This window comes from Panulirus ornatus, chromosome 65 (genome assembly GCF_036320965.1).
Source record: "Panulirus ornatus isolate Po-2019 chromosome 65, ASM3632096v1, whole genome shotgun sequence".
NCBI classification, from domain to species: domain Eukaryota; kingdom Metazoa; phylum Arthropoda; class Malacostraca; order Decapoda; family Palinuridae; genus Panulirus; species Panulirus ornatus.
This window is the reverse complement of record NC_092288.1, coordinates 239,186-257,290: the sequence shown is the minus strand read 5'-3', so window position 1 is coordinate 257,290 and position 18,105 is coordinate 239,186. Positions and strand designations below refer to the sequence as shown.

Genomic DNA, 18,105 nt, shown 5'->3' with positions numbered 1-18,105 from the left:
GAAAGCCAGCAAGGTGGTTGGTTTGGATGGCATTGCAGTGGAATTTATTGAAAAAGGGGGTGACTTGTAGACTGGTTGGTATGGTTTTGATGGCATTGCAGTGGAATTTTTTTAAAAAAGGGGGTGACTTGTAGACTGGTTGGTAAGGATATTCAGTGTATGTATGGTTCGTGGTGAAGTGCCTGAGGATTGGTGGAATGCAAGCATAGTGCCATTGTACAAAGGCACACAAGTCTCCTTCCCAAGCTCACTTACTCTCACCACTGTTTTCACCCCAACATTCTCTCTTCTCTTCTGAAAACCTCTACAAATCTTCACCTTCGCCTCCAAAAGATAATGGTCAGACATTCCTCCAGTTGCACCTCTCAGCACATTAACATCCAAAAGTCTTTCTTTCACGCGCCTATCAATTAACACTTAATCCAATAATGCTCTCTGGCCATCTCTCCTACTTACATACGTATACTTATGTATATCTCTTTTTAAACCAGGTATTCCCAATCAACAGTCCTTTTTCAGCACATAAATCTACAAGCTCTTCACCATTTCCATTTAGAACACTGAACACCCCATGTACACCAATTATTCCCTCAACTGCCACATTACTCACCTTTGCATTCAAATCACCCATCACTATAACCCGGTCTCTTGCATCAAAACTACTAACACACTCACTCAGCTGCTCCCAAAACACTTGCCTCGCATGATCTTTCTTCTCATGCCCAGGTGCATATGCACCAATAATCACCCATCTCTCTCTATCAACTTTCAGTTTTACCCATATCAATCTAGAGTTTACTTTCTTACACTCTATCACATACTCCCCACCACTCCTGTTTCAGGAGCAGTGCTACTCCTTCCCTTGCTCTTGGCCTCTTGCTAACCCCTGACTTTACTCCCAAGACATTCCCAAACCACTCTTCCCCTTTACCCTTGAGCTTCGTTTCACTCAGAGCCAAAACATCCAGGTTCCTTTCCTCAAACTTACTACCTATCCCTCCTTTTTTCTCATCTTGGTTACATCCACACACATTCGAGGAGGATGAGCACTCCCCGCGTGACTCCTCCTTCTGTTTCCCCTTTTAGAAAGTTAAAATACAAGGAGGGGAGGGTTTCCAGCCCCCCGCTCCCGTCCCCTTTAGTCGCCTTCTACGACACGTGAGGAATGCGTGGGAAGTATTCTTTCTCCCCCATCCCCAGGGATGAAATGTATGCTAATATATTCAGAAAAGAACGCAACCTCATAACTGATTGCTTTACATTCTTTGTTCCCATAAGTATCTTTTAACATTTCAAGATAAATTGAAATGACTACACTCACTGTGGACATAGTAAATTATGGGGTAGCAGTAAATGCAAACAGGCCTTTTTTGCCTCCAGGCAGATTACAAATCAAGTGGTGTTTTGCTGATATTAAAATATGCCTGTCACGTACTCAAATACCTCAAATTATGGTGAGACTATTTCTTTTGTTACTGCTAACACAGGGAATGACAATATGAAAACAAGTTGATATTATTTTAGATATAAATTCCTGCAGGTTTAAATTTATGTGAGGCAAGTGACTGTATATATTATTTATGTATTACGCTTTACAACTCTGTTACATGGTCACCCACAAGGCCTGGGTGGGTCCTGAGTTGACAGGGTGCGATATACTTCTCCCTGTTGTTAGTCAGCCTCAAGCAATGTCAAAGAGCACATTGCATGAGTTCTCTAATTAGAAAATTGAGCAGCTTTAGAGAACCAGGTAGAATATCCTGATTTCCTTGGCAGATAATATTTCTTCAGATCATGTGGAGAATGTCATGGACATTGACTTTTCTAACATTGACAATTGATCAAGATGAGAAAGGAAAGGTATATCGTGCATAAGTGTAGGCAGCATTGTTGGTAACTGCCTGACTGCTGTTGCTTGATGACACTGGTAATTTTACAAATTTTTATTATGGTTTTGCTGTTGAGAAAAATGTTAATGAATCGCATGGATTGAAATGGGAAAAGATTTATTATACATGATAAAACATTCTCATGGAGAGAATGAGAGGAAAGATTGACAAAGAGGATATATGTGCGTCAAAGGTGGAGGGAACGAGTAAGTGGGAGACCAAATTAGAGGTGGAAGGATGGAGTGAAAAAGATTTTGAGCGATCAGGGCCTGAACATAAAGGAGGGTGAAAGGTGTGCAAGGAATAGAGTGAATTGGAAAGATGTGGTGTACCAGGATCGACACAATGTCAATGGATTGAACCAGGGCATGTGAAGCGTCTCAGGTAAACCATGGAAAGTTTTGTGGGGTCGATGTGGAAAGGGAGCTGTGGTTTCGTTGCATTACACATGACAGCTAGAGACTGAGTGTGAACGAATGTGGCCTTTGTTGTCTTTTCATAGTGCTACCTTGCGCTCATGCGGTGTTTCCTTGAACTACCTCACTAACGCAGGAGACAGCAACAAAGTATAATATGAATAAATAAAACAATCTGTAAATATTTTTTGTAGGTAAAATACATATGTAATAGCAACTCACTGTAATTTTCAGTGGGCTGTGCAGACAGCTACAGAACTAATACTGTATCAGTGATAGTAGTTGATGAAATATGCTTATGGTCATATTTTTTGTCAGTCATATACTTGAAATTGTAAGGTTGAATATTTTTTCTGCACAGCTTTAAAAATGTGAAGTTTGTAGGGTTGAAATGGAAACCTAACTTAGGTGGAATGGGAGGCAATAATTTTTTTTTCAGTATTTCACAAGCATTATGTTTTAAGTTTGTGCATCATGCCATAATTCAAGGTTTGTATGTTCAGTATTGCAACTTGGTGCCTTAGTGTAGTAATGATTTAAGCAAGAAAAAGTGAAAAAAGATGAATGAATTGCATAGGGCTAGAGGAATTTACATGATGCTACAAACATTGGTTTTATGTTTGCATTGCTGGACTCTATATCTAGTTAATAATAAACTAGTAAATGAGATGCTTTATTTTTAGATTTGTTACAATATTAATAAATTGCATTATATCAAAATCCCCCACTATCATATATATACTTGTATGCTAAAGAAAAAATAAATATATATATATATATATATATTTAACATAAATTCTATCAAAATAAAAACATTACAACAGTATTGCACATTGTAAGCCAAACAAAGCAGGACCAGTGTACAATATTTAAGTTGTACTTTAAAGCTAACCTGGTTGAGAGAGACTACTCATTTTGTTAAATGATTATGTAAATGGAAACACTCAAAGCCAAAAGTTTTCATACTCAAATGTGTCTGAAGCAGTCTTCATACTGAAACCTGACTCAGATGGCTGAACTAAAGAACAAATATATCTAAAACTGACTTGAATATTGCACTTCATAAAAGTTTTGACCTCTATTTCCTTACATAAAAATTTATTGAGTTCACAAAGTTGCTACAGACACGCTGATCTGAAATATATATATGAATCATATTTACACTTCTGTACTCGCACGCTAATCTTACCATTTTACTGGAAATGCCAATTGAATTTCGATGCCAAAACATGTACAAAGCATTAAAAAAAAAATAAGTAGATTAGTTTAGGTTCATTTATAATTTCAACAATTAGAATGGATTTGAACAATTCGGATTATCAAATATAATTATTATGCCCATCATCATGGACTGGGTTGTACACAACTGACTCTAAGTATACACTCACAGAAGTAAAATTTACATACGCTGTGGGTCTGGAATGTAAAATAAATGGATATGGAACCCAAGAAAGTACAATGAGGATTCTTGAAGAATGAGTATGATTTAAAACATGAGAGGTAGTGAGCAGAAATTTACAATGGATCATGTGTTTCTAATGTCAACTAAGCTTCTGTTACCTTAGGGGGGGTGCAATGTAGGCATGCACCTTTGTCTGAATCAGTTTTGCTGAATTGAGGTCCACAACTCGAACACAACAGGCTGGCAAATGGCAATGCTCATTTTTTACGGTATGCCTACTAACCTCCAACTAATTACCTATTTACTTAGCTATTTTATCCCTGGGGATAGGGGAGACAGAATACTTCCCACGTATTCCCTGCGTGTCGTAAAAGGCAACTAAAAGGGAAGGGAGAGGGGGCTGGAAATCCTCCCCTCTCGTTTTTAACAGTCCTCTGTTCTTAATGCTACCTCGCTAATGTGGGAAATGGCAAATAGTATGAAAAAAAAAACTTAGTACAGTATGAGGAGGGAGTTCTACTCCAGTGGGACCCCCTGTCATGAAATGTGTAATAATTTATGTGGAAAAACACTGAGTAGCAGAGTAAAAGATAATCATTTCAACTCTGAATGGTATTTTATATTTTTTATTTATTTTGCTTTATCGCTGTCTCCCGCGTTAGCGAGGTAGCGCAAGGAAACAGACAAAAGAATGGCCCAACCCGCCCACATACACATGTATATACATACACTTCCACACACGCAAATATACATACCTATACATCTCAATGTACACATATATATACATACACAGACATATACATGTATACACATGTACATAATTGATACTGTCTGCCTTTATTTGTTCCCATCGCCACCTCGCCACACATGGAATAACAACCCCCTCCCCCCTCATGTGTGCGAGGTAGCGCTAGGAAAAGACACCAAAGGCCCCATTCATTCACACTCAGTCTCTAGCTGTCATGTAATACTGCACCGAAACCACAGCTCCCTTTCCACATCCAGGCCCAACACAACTTTCCATGGTTTACCCCAGACGCTTCACATGCCCTGGTTCAATCCATTGACAGCACGTCGATCCCGGTATACCACATCGTTCCAATTCACTCTATTCCTTGCACGCCTTTCACCCTCCTGCATGTTCAGGCCCCGATCACTCAAAATCTTTTTCACTCCATCTTTCCACCTCCAATTTGGTCTCCCACTTCTCCTCGTTCCCTCCACCTCTGCCAAATATATCCTCTTGGTCAATCTTTCCTCACTCATTCTCTCCATGTGACCAAACCATTTCAAAACACCCTCTTTTGCTCTCTCAACCACACTCTTTTTATTTCCACACATCTCTCTTACCCTTACATTAATTACTCGATCAAACCACCTCACACCACATATTGTCCTCAAACATCTCATTTCCAGCACATCCACCCTCCTGCGCACAACTCTATCCATAGCCCACACCTCGCAGCCATACAACATTGTTGGAACCACAATTCCTTCAAACATACCCATTTTTGCTTTCCGAGATAATGTTCTCGACTTCCAAACATTCTTCAAGGCTCCCAGAATTTTCGCCCCCTCCCCCACCCTATGATTCACTTCCACTTCCATGGTTCCATCCGCTGCCAGATCCACTCCCAGATATCTAAAACACTTTACTTCCTCCAGTTTTTCTCCATTCAAACTTACCTCCCAATTGACTTGACCCTCAACCCTGCTGTACCTAATAACCTTGCTCTTATTCACATTTACTCTTAACTTTCTTCTTTCACACACTTTACCAAACTCAGTCACCAGCTTCAGCAGTTTCTTACATGAATCAACCACCAGTGCTGTATCATCAGCAAACAACAACTGACTCACTTCCCAAGCTCTCTCATCCAAAACAGACTGCATACTTGCCCCTCTTTCCAAAACTCTTGCATTCACCTCCCTAACAACCCCATCCATAAACAAATTAAACAACCATGGAGACATCTGAATGGTAACAGTAATAAATATTTTTCTATAGAAAAATAGCTACGAAAACATTTGGAGGTGGCAAAGAAAAAAGTCAACTGGACGGTAGAAATAAAGACATTTACACAAGCAGATACACTTCACAGTTCTTATACTGAATGGCGTGGTCTGCTGCAGCAATAGTCTCTTTGGAAATGTTCACAGCATAAAGACCTGTTCACTGGATCCTGATATCCATAGTTCTGAAATACAGGCAGGCGTCTCAAACCTGGTAATTTTGGGGTTGAGCATTTACAGGGGTTTATGAATTTTACAGATTTTGGACACATATGCCAAGGGGATCTGACAACAAACTGAATGAATTATAACAACCTCTGGAGTTTGTGCCCAGTAATTAATTGGAGGAGGTGGAGTGACTTAGGTACCAGGGAAGGAACCATGAGGGCTTATGTGAACCTGAGTGGGGAGGGGGAAAGGTTCAGAGTGTATTAAGGAGTGCATGAAAAGAGAGTTAAGTGTTTGTGAGGGCAAATATGGTCATGTCTGACTATTTAACAGTCCCAAGAGTTGTATGAATTTGAGTTTGACCCAGGATGTAAAACAATTGAAGAGAGTGGACGTATTTGAAAGTGTATGCGTGAGGACAGTGTGGTGTTAGAAGGACTGATTGTGTACAGAATGACTGCAAGGGATAGGTGTGGTGGTAAACACAGCCTGATTATGAAAGCTGGACAGGGTGCGCTGCAGTTGTTCAAACAAATGGAGAGAATGAGCAAAGAAAGACTGACATTGGATCTATGTTTGAAGTGGAAGGAGAAGGGAAGGAAACAAAGTGGAGATGGATAGATGTAGTGAAGGATGTGATGTTGGGGCCAAAACAAACAGGAGGGTAAGAGGCATGTATAGGGTACAATGATTTGGGCTGATGTGGGACATGGCAGGCAATGGGCACATTGAGCAGCACGGTAAACAATGGAATAATCATACATGAGAGAAAGAGTTGCTTGCATGTGATGCTGATGTCTTATTTGTTTGTAATGCTACCTCAATAAGGCAGGAGAAGTAAGTAAATTTACATATATATAAATATCCCTGAGGAAGAAGAGAAAGAATTTTACCTATGTATTCTAAGCATGTAGCAGAAAGCGACTTATAGGAGGCTGGAAACCCTACCCTTCTTGTATTTCAGTTTCTAAAAGTGGAAACAGAAGAAAGAGCGAGGCAGGGAGTAATCACCCTCTTTGAAAGCTCAAGCTGGGGTGTCTAGATGTGTGTGGATGTAACCAAGATGAGAAGAGAGATGGGTAGTATGTTTGTGGAAAGAATGTTTGGGCTCTTAAGTTAAACAATTCATGGGTAAGGGGGAAGAATGGTTGGGAAATGTCTTAAGAGTAGAGTCGGCTTGGTGAGAGGAAAAGAGCCAAGGAAGGAGTAGCACTACTCATAAAGTAGTTGTGGGAGTGTGTGATAAAATGTAAGGAAGTAAATTCTAGATTGATATGGGGAAAACTAGAAGTGGATGGCAAGAAATAAATTAGATCATGAGAGGCATGTGTTTTGGGAGCAGCTGAGTGATATGTCAGCAGCTTCGATTTATGAGGCTGGATATTAGTCATGGGTGATTTAAACATGATTGTAAGTAATGTAGCAGATAAGGGTATAATTAGGGTGCATGGGGTAATCAATGTTATAAATAGAAATGGTGTAGAGTCTCTGGAGTTTGTGCTGAAAATGAGCTGATTATTGGGAATGGCTGTGTTCCTGACTGTGAAGCATCCACTGGCTGCTCAGGATTAAGCGCATATCTTTGAATACTGATTGTGGCAGTCAGTCCACAGACAAACCAGCTGATCATCCTCCCTTAGGGGTTGGTTGATAAAATGGGTACTTGGCTTAGCCTAAGTAATGAAAGTGTAAGAGAGATGTGTGGTAATAAAAAGAGTGCGGTTGAGAGAGCAGAAGAGGGTGTATTGAAATGGTTTGGTCACATGGAAAGAATGAGTGAGGAAAGATTGACAAAGAGGATATATGTGTCAGAGGTGGAGGGAACGAGGAGAAATGGGAGACCAAATTGGAGGTGGATGATGGAGTGATAATGATTTTGAGCTTTTGGGGCTTGACCATAGAGGAGGGTGAAAGGCATGCAAGGAATAGAGTGAATTGGAACGATGTGGTATACCAGGGTCGACATGCTGTCAATGGATTGAACCAGAGCATGTGAAGCGTCTGGGATAAACCATGGAAAGTTTTGTGGGGCCTGAATGTGGAAAGGGAGCTATGGTTTTGGTGCATTACACATGACAGCTAAAGACTGAGTGTGAATGGATGTGGCCTTTGTTGTCGTTTCCTGGTGCTACCTCGCGTGCACGGGTGTGTGTGTGTGTGTGTCATTTCATGTGTGGTGGGGTGGCAACAGGATAAATAAAGGCAGCAAGTATGAATTATGCACATGTGTATATATGTATGTGTCTGAATGGATGTGGCCTTTGTTTTCTTTTCCTAGCGCTACCTTGCACACATGAGGGGGGAGGGGGATGGCATTCCATGTGTGGCAAGGTGGCGATGGGAATGAATAAAGGCAGACAGTGTGAATTGTGTGCATGGGTATATATGTATGTGTCTGTGTGTGTATATATATGTGTACATTGAGATGTATAGATATGTATATTTGCGTGTGTGGACGTGTATGTATATACATCTGTATGGGGGTGGGTTGGGCCATTTCTTTCGTCTGTTTCCTTGCGCTACCTCGCAAACGCGCGAGACATACACATGTATATGCATACGTCCACACACGCAAATATACATACCTACACAGCTTTCCATGGTTTACCCCAGACGCTTCACATGCCTTGATTCAATCCACTGACAGCACGTCAACCCCGGTATACCACATCGCTCCAATTCACTCTATTCCTTGCCCTCCTTTCACCCTCCTGCATGTTCAGGCCCCGATCACACAAAATCTTTTTCACTCCATCTTTCCACCTCCAATTTGGTCTCCCTCTTCTCCTCGTTCCCTCCACCTCCGACACATATATCCTCTTGGTCAATCTTTCCTCACTCATTCTCTCCATGTGCCCAAACCACTTCAAAACACCCTCTTCTGCTCTCTCAACCACGCTCTTTTTATTTCCACACATCTCTCTTACCCTTACGTTACTCACTCGATCAAACCACCTCACACCACACATTGTCCTCAAACATCTCATTTCCAGCACATCCATCCTCCTGCGCACAACTCTATCCATAGCCCACGCCTCGCAACCATACAACATTGTTGGAACCACTATTCCTTCAAACATACCCATTTTTGCTTTACGAGATAATGTTCTCGACTTCCACACATTCTTCAAGGCCCCCAGAATTTTCACCCCCTCCCCCACCCTATGATCCACTTCCGCTTCCATGGTTCCATCCGCTGCCAGATCCACTCCCAGATATCTAATGTAAGGGTATGAGAGATGTGTGGAAATAAGAAGAGCATGGTTGAGAGAGCAGAAGAGGGTGTTTTGAAATGGTTTGGGCACATGGAGAGAATGAGTGAGGAAAGATTGACCAAGAGGATATATGTGTCGGAGGTGGAGGGAACGAGGAGAAGTGGGAGACCAAATTGGAGGTGGAAAGATGGAGTGAAAATGATTTTGAGTGATCGGGGCCTGAACATGCAGGAGGGTGAAAGGCGGGCAAGGAATAGAGTGAATTGGATCGATGTGGTATTCCGGGGTCAACGTGCTGTCAATGGAGTGAATCAGGGCATGTGAAGTGTCTGGGGTGAACCATGGAAAGTCCTGTGGGGCCTGGATGTGGAAAGGGAGCTGTGGTTTCGGGCATTATTGCATGACAGCTAGAGACTGAGTGTGAACGAATGGGGCCTTTGTTGTCTTTTCCTAGCGCTACCTCACACACATGAGGGGGGAGGGGGATGTTATTCCATGTGTGGCGAGGTGGCGATGGGAATGAATAAAGACAGACAGTGTGAACTGTGTGCATGTGTATATATGTATATGTCTGTGTGTGTATATATATGTGTACATTGAGATGTATGGGTGTGTAAATTTGCGTGTGGGGACGTGTATGTATATACATGTGTATGGGGTTGGGTTTGGCCATTTCTTTTGTCTGTTTCCTTGCGCTACCTCGCAAACGCGGGAGACAGCAACGAAGCAAAATAAATAAATAAATAAATAAATATACATTTATATTTCTTCTTTCTTTTCTTTTAAACTATTTGCCATTTCCCGCGTTAGCGAGGTAGCGTTAAGAACAGAGGACTGGGCCTTTTTTGGAATATCCTCACCTGGCCCCCTCTGTTCCTTCTTTTGGAAAATTAAAAAAAAAAAAAACGAGAGGGGAGGATTTCCAGCCCCCTGCTCCCTCCCCTTTTAGTCGCCTTCTACGACATGCAGGGAATACGTGGGAAGTATTCTTAATCCCCTATCCCCAGGGATAATATATTTATATATATATATATTTTCTTTTTCTTTCAAACTATTCGCCATTTCCCGCATTAGCGAGGTAGCGTTTAGAACAGAGGACTGGGCCTTTGAGGGAATGTCCTCACCTGGCCCCCTTCTCTGTTCCTTCTTTTGGAAAATTAAAAAAAAAACAAAACAAAAGGGGAGGATTTCTAGCCCCCCGCTCCCTCCCCTTTTAGTCGCCTTCTATGACATGCAGGGAATACGTGGGAAGTATTCTTTCTCCCCTATCCCCAGTGTGTACGTGTGGGGTGGAGGCAATAATTTTAAAGTACTTCTTGGGCACCATTTCCACAAGCAGCCAATAGAAAAGTATTACCTAAACAATTAAAATAGCTGAAATGGTTCCTGGGTTACAAATATCAAGGTAGTGATATGCTATCAGTGAAGCATTTAAGGTAATGCATGGAATAGTTTTGGGGCTTGAATGTGGATATAGGGTTTGGTTTCAGTACATTATATATAACAGTTATGGAGCAGATGTGTGCAAGTGAGGCTGTTATATGTTTGTTCTTGACACTACCTTGCTGAGGGGAAGAAAAAGCTAAGAAATGCTGTTCTGAGTTTCATGATTAAATGACAAAAGCAGCAAAGGTTTGGTGATAAACATTTTAAGGTGGCATATATGATTCAAAGAACTTCCCAATATCATAAAACAATTATGAGACTTCTGTAGTGGGTATTCCATAAGAAGGATGCAGAGTCAGAACAAACTAAGATGAGGGAGAAAAAGGACAATGATGGAAGTAAAAATAGAACAAGAAATCCAGTCTATTAAATGGTGAGGTATGAGGTGGACACTCTACAGTATTCAAATAATTTTCATATCTATGATATCTGTTAAAACCTCCTTTGGACATGATGATTTTTAATAAGAAAATATTTGTGAGCCTTTCTGATACAGCCTAATTATTTTCACCTAAATAATACCATGAAATAAACATTTATTTATTTCATGCAATATCTGTCATTCTTTGAAATTACACTTAATTTTTCATATATCAATAACAACCCAAATGATTGACACATTATTCTGTGTGTTGTAAACCTTGAATTCAAAATACAGTAGCAGTTTAATTTTTAATGAAAATATATGAAAAATCTTTAAAAACTGACAAATTTTAATCATATAACTTAAAGAAAATGTAAAAGAACAAGAAATGTCATACAACATAAAGAACATAGCATAAAAACTCTTGCATGTTGCTCATCAAAAATGTTGAGCTCCAGGTTCAAACCTCCATTTCACACATCTGTTTATGAACATATTCTTACCAGGTATGACTAAGACCAATATATGTGCCAAGTTTTATGAAAACATATCTGACAAAATGATGTACAGCTACAGTCTGACATAGATATGCATATACAGACACAAAAACATGCATTTCTATTTACATATATAATTACACATGAGGTGAAAAGAATATATACCTTTATTATATTTTGCAGTAAAACAAAAATATGGAGTCATGAATTGGAAGTTGCCTGCAGAAAGAATGCAATTTTGATGTAAAGAAAAGACTCCAATTATGTTTCTGAAGTTTGGAGGTGTAAATGAAAACCCAAGAAATGGTGGATGAATAGAATAGAGAACATCTGACTTAAGAGTACTTGTAATGGCAAGTGTGCATGCATGTAGAGTGACTATAGAGATTAATAGGCAATTATATCTGGATCTTCCTCTGCATAGTAAGAAAAAATACTTCAAATACAAACTAGTAAATACATAATCAAATGCAGAAGCATTCCAGAACTGAGTAAAAAGCACTAAAAGTTGGTGAGGAAGTGGGAACTATTCAATAAACTGATCATGGAAAAGAATTATAAAAATCATTCCACAATGAGGGAAAGTAAATTTTAAAAGTGAGAATTATGATTCTGCAAGGAAGCAAGAAAATTAATGGAAGAATGTAAAATATTCAGATTTTATGAAAATCATAACTTTTCAACTAAATTACTTGGGTTAATTTCCAGGGGCCAAGTATAGCTTGGAGGGCCCCACTTGGTCTGGTTTGAGGTACTCGCTCCAATAAAGTCTAATCTTGATTTCCTTCTTGAATAATGGATACCACTTGATGGATATCGGTGTAATAGGGGTTTATCAAACTGGACAAGTACTATGCATGCATCTATACTACAAGATAATCTAATTGGGTATATGTTGTATAAACATATATACTGAGAAAGCTAGAAATAAAGAAAAGAATAAATGACACCAAACAAACTTCATTAATGCTGAGAAAGAAAACAAAAGGAGAAAAATATATTACTGACACAAAGCTGCAAATGTCAACACATTATATGATGTATAAACAAAATAACAGCTAAAGAGAATAGATACCATAATGACCTCTCCACAAAATAAGTATCCTTCCAAGATACAAAAGAGAAATGCACTAAAAGAAATAAATAAACCCATCAACCTTTTCAATTATATACACATTTCTACATTACGGTGTCTGTTTAATTATAGCTTTAGTATTTCAGTCCTAGGTTGTGGGACTCATTACATAATAGTTCACCCTGCATGTAATCATTCAACAAAATATACTTATCACTGATACATTCAAATATGAAGGAAACTCAACATGTTTTTCCTTGACAACTGAAATTTTTTTTACTTTCGTATTCATGTATTATTATAAAACCCTAAGACCCTTTATGGAGCTCCTGTAGCTTCAGTGGTGGTGTTACCAGACTCCACTCACATGAGGTTTCATTGTGATTGAAAATTCACCTTTGCTAAGGTTGTATCATCAGTGGACAAAAAGAGTACAGTTTCATCAAAGAACTTCTCACTCCACAGGAGCCCATCAATTCCCTGCTGCTGAGTGTAGTGCAGCCTTGGAGTTGCAGGAGCCCCATAAAAGGGATCCTGAGGTTATATAATCAAAATTAAAAATGATTTTACCATTTCTGAATCAATTTTCATGAGATATTGTGGTATTAGGTGTTTCCTCCTTAGTAGTGCTAGCTAAACCTGCACCTCCACAAAACAGGAGTCTATTTCCGTACTGAACTCTAAGGGTCTAATGCCATATGATGTATGGGTGATCCGATTTTTCTACCCATATTTTGAGGAACCAATGGGTTCCCTTCCTCAGACAAGGCATGCATAGATGCCATGTGTCACCCTCAATGTAATCAGCTTGCAGAAAATCCATAGGCCTCAGTTCCTCACAGATCACCATTGTGGAAGATAATGCTGCATGCTCCCATGTGGACTTCCCTTGGCTACCCTGCAATGTACATAGGTTTCATTTTGTGGGGTTTGGATGATATCTGGACATATCAGTATACTATGAAGAGTGATTCAGATTATAAAAATTCTGGAGGATTTGGTCTCCTCGACAGTGGAGGAAAGGGACTGTAGAGAATGACACGATGGGTATGCATCAGAGTTAAATGGGGTCTGTGACATGGTGGGTTTAATTGTTCTGGATATTCAAATGGCTTACGAAAATACTTCTTTTTCATAAAACAAGTTTTGCTAATTTTATGACATCTGTGGGACATTCCATTTTTCTTATGGAATCATACTGAAAGGCTGAACATTGGTAAGATGATATTCTATATACCTCAAGTGCAAATGGGAGAGAATAACTTACACATGTAAAATCTTTGAATAAATATTCCCAACCTGCCCTTAAAACTCATTTCCCATTAGCAAGACAGACATGGATGACAAAGTAAAATAATTTTCATACTTGTTTGCCATTTCCCACATTAAAAGAGACAGTAAAGAAGAAAAAAAAACCCACAAAGAAATGGCCTCATTCATTCACATCCAATCTTTAGCTGGCAAGTATAATGCACCAAAATCAGAGATCTCTATCCACTACCAAGCCATACAGACCTTTCTGTTGTTTCTCCTGACTGCTTCATATGCCCTGGTTCAGCCCAATGACAGCATATCATACTCTGTATACCACATTGTTCCAATGAGTTCTTTCTATTGCATGCCTCGCATCCTCTGGCATGTTCAGGCCTTGGACACTCAAAACATCTTTCACTTGATCCTTCCACCTTCTCCTTGGTTCCCCCTTTTCACTGTTCCCTCCACTTCTAATATCTACATCTGCTTAGTCATACTCTTCTCACTCTTTGTCTCCTTACATCCAGACCATTTCTGCACACACTCATCAGCTCTCTCATACATGCTTAGCTTGATAACACACCTCTCTTTTACCCTATCACTTCTTGATAACACACCTCTCTTTTACCCTATCACTTCTTATTTGATCAACTCTCCTCACACCACATATTGTTCTCAAACATTTTATTTCCAATACATTTATCGTCATCCATTCTTGTTTATCTAGGACACATGCATTTCATTCATACAACACCACTGGAACTATTATACCATCAAACATATCTTTTCCCTTACAATGACTTCTTTTTTTTCTACTATTCCTTCAAACATACCCATTTTTGCTCTCAGAGATAACATTCTCTCCTTCCATACATTCGTCATCACTCCCAGAACCTTCGTCCCCTCCCCCACCCTGTGATACTTCCTCTTCCATGGTTCCATTCGCTGCTAAGTCCACTCCCAGACATCTAAAACACTTTACTGCCACCAATATCTCTCAATTCAAACTTACATCTCAATTTACTTGTCCCTCAACCCTACTACATCTAATAACCTTGCTCTTACTCACATTCACTCTCAACTTTCTCCTTTCACACACTTTTCCAAGCTTAGTCACCAACTTCTGCAGTTTCTCACTTGAATCAGCTGCAAGAGCTGTATCATCGGCGAACAACAACTGGCTCACTTCCCAGGCCCTCTCATCCCCAGTGGACTGCATACACACCCCGGTCTCCAAAACTCTTGCATATATCTCCCGAACCACCCCATCCATAAACAAATTTTACAACCATGTGGACATCACACACCCTTGCCACAAACCAACATTCACTGGGAACCAATCACTCTCCTCTCTTCCTACTCGTACACATGCCTTACATCCTTGGTAAAAACTTTCCAGTGCTTCCAGCAACTTAACATCCACAAAGCATTTCAATCAACCTTATCATATGCCTTCTCCAGATCTATAAATGCTACATACAAATCCATCTGTATTTCTAAGTATTTCTCACATACATTCTTCAGAGCAAACACCTGATCCATACATCCTTTGCCACTTCTGAAACCACACTGCTCTTCCCCAGTCTGATGCTCTGTACATGCCTTCACCTTCTCAATCAATACACTCCCATATAATTTCCCAGGAATACTCAACAAACTTATGCCTCTGTAGTTTGAATACTCACCTTTATCCCCTTTGCCTTTGTACAATGGCACTCTGCATGGATTCTGCCAATCCTCAGGCACTTCACCATAATCCATAAATAAACTGAATATCCTTACCAACCAATCAACAACACAGTCACCCTCTTTCTTAATAAATTCTACTATAATACCATCCAAACCCTCTGCCATGCTGGATTCCATCTTCCAAAAAGCTTTCACTACTTCTCTCTTAACCAAACCAGTCTTCCTGACCCCTCTTACTTCACACACAACCTTGACCAAAACACCCTACATCTGCCATTCTATCACCAAACACATTCAACAAACCTTCAAAATACTCACTTCACCTCCTTCTCACTTGATCACTACTTTTTATTACTTTCCACCTGGCCCCCTTCACCGATGTTCCCATTTATTCTTATCTTATGCATGTTATTTACCTCCTTCTAAAACATATTTTTATTCTCCCTAAAGTTTAATGATACTCTCTCACCCCAACTCTCAATTGCCCCCTTTTTCAACATTAGCACCTTCCTCTTGACCTCCTGCCACTTTCTTTTATACATCTCCAAGTCATATGCACTCCTTCCTTGTAAGTATCATCCAAATGCCTCTCATTTTTCTTTCACTAACAACTTAACTTTTTCATCCCACCACTCACTACCCTTTCTAATTTGCCCACCTCCCACCTTTCTCATGCTACATGCATCTTTTGCACATGCCATCACTGCTTCCCTAAATACATCCCATTCCTCCCCAACTCCCCTCACGTCCTTTGCTCTCACCTCTTGCCATTCTTCACTCAAAGGGTGAGAGAGATGTGTGGAAATAAAACAAGTGTGAATAAGAAAGAAGAAATGGTTTGAGCATATGGAAAGAATGAGTGAGGAAAGATTGACAAAGAGGATATATGTGTCAAAGGTAGAGGGAACAAGGAGAAGCGGGAGACCAAATTGGAGGTGGAAGGATGGATTGAAAAGTATTTTGAGCGATTGGGGCCTGAACATGCAGGAGGGTGAGAGGCTTGCAATTGGAACAATGTGGTATACCAGCGTCAACATGCTGTCAATGGACTGAACCAGGGCATGTGAAATGTCTAGGGTAAACTGTGGAAAGGTCTGTGGGGCCTGGATGTGGATACAGAGCTGTGGTTTCAGTGCATTATACATGACAGCTAGAGACTGAGAGTGAATGAATATGGCCTTTTTTGTCTGTTTTCCTGGCGCTCTTTTGCTGAAGCAGGGGGTACCGGTGCTGTGGGGTGGGGTAGCAGCATGTTTAGGTATTGTCTCCATTATTAGTAATCCACTTTTAACTACAATACATTCAAATTAGGTATTGTCTTCACTACCATTTACCTTCTTCAATCTTTATAAAATACCTTTCCTTTGCTTTTCTTTATCATCTTTTCTGTTCTTTACATCTGAAACATCTTGATTACAAGCCTTTGATGTACATGTATATTCACTCAAGATGACCTTAAAGATGTAACCACAATCACAGAAGTAAAGAATGATTTTTGTTATAATTGTTGAGCCTCTCTGACTATTCATTGTGTATATATTAAACAAGAGTAGGGGATTACAGAATGTTGGAACCAGTTGAATATTGAGTTTACTCATATGAATCATAGCTTTTCAATTGCTAATTTTCTTGCCAACCAGATGGATAAAATGTTACATGAGTGCCTATATGTTCATTCTTGACAGTGACACCACAAAGAAGATATGCTAAATGCAATACTTACATTTGTAAAACCACTCATTATTAAGCAATTATCATCTTTCCTGGATTTTTTTTCTTAAGCCATGTATGTAGGCTGTTGAGTGGGATGAGAAAGAGATGGGTGTAAGGAATGGCTCAACCTCTCTAATTCCTGAGGCTTAACACGTCTACGGACTGTTCGTAAAGATGAAGCTGAGCGTGTGGATCCTGACGAGTGAGAGGATGACCTGTGACTCCATGTTCCTCCTGGTGACTGGGACTGTCGAGAAGAATGAGTGTTAAACACTCTGTACTTTATACAAGAAATCACAGACTTTTAATACTGGCCTTGCATATAAAACCTAACATTAGTAAGTTTTGATAAAGAGAGTCATTTCAGTACCATGAAAGATGCAAGGTGAATGGACCTGAGCCTTTATTGACTCATGTGACAGGATAACAGGACAATCATTGAAAGCAAAAGCCCCCATAACAAGCCATCAAATTAGTTAATCCCCTGGACTGGTTGCCCCTAAACTGAGTCTGAGATGGAACTGGGAGATGCCAATGTCCCTAACCTGTTGCCAGAGCCCTACATTAGAAGAATAAAAAAGGTGACAAACTATCTGCTGGCAAGTATAAGATCAGCTTTCATGTATATGGATAAGGAAATATTCACGAAATTGTTCTCATCCTAAATAAGGCCAAAACTAGAATATGCTTAAGTTTGGTCATCACACCTGAAGAATCACAGAGCAAATAGAAGGTCCAGAAGACAGCATTAAAGATTGTACCAGAATCAAGAGCTGAACTACAGACAAAGACTATAGGCATTAAATTTGCCCACCCCTGTAGATGAAAGAAGTAGGAATGATCAGATCATAACCTTTTAGTTTTAAAACCAGACTGATAATGCAGACCGTAATATATTCTTTAATATAGGGCTAGAACAACCAGAGGACATAACATGATATTATGCAAGAAACTTCTTAAAAAA

At 39.8% G+C, this 18,105-nt stretch overlaps 1 protein-coding gene across 1 annotated transcript in view; it reads right to left on the bottom strand.

Moving 5' to 3' along the window:
- Positions 1 to 11,437: 11,437 nt before the first annotated feature.
- Positions 11,438 to 18,105, bottom strand: part of LOC139746665 (serine/threonine-protein kinase H1 homolog) — a 49,963-nt gene continuing 43,295 nt past the window's right edge. The window contains exons 4-5 of the mRNA XM_071658110.1: positions 17,152 to 17,388; positions 11,438 to 13,383 (exon numbers count right to left, since the gene is read on the bottom strand). Of these exons, the coding sequence (XP_071514211.1) occupies positions 17,206 to 17,388 (183 nt within the window). The 3' untranslated portion in view covers positions 11,438 to 13,383; positions 17,152 to 17,205. The remainder of the gene's footprint in view (positions 13,384 to 17,151; positions 17,389 to 18,105) is intronic.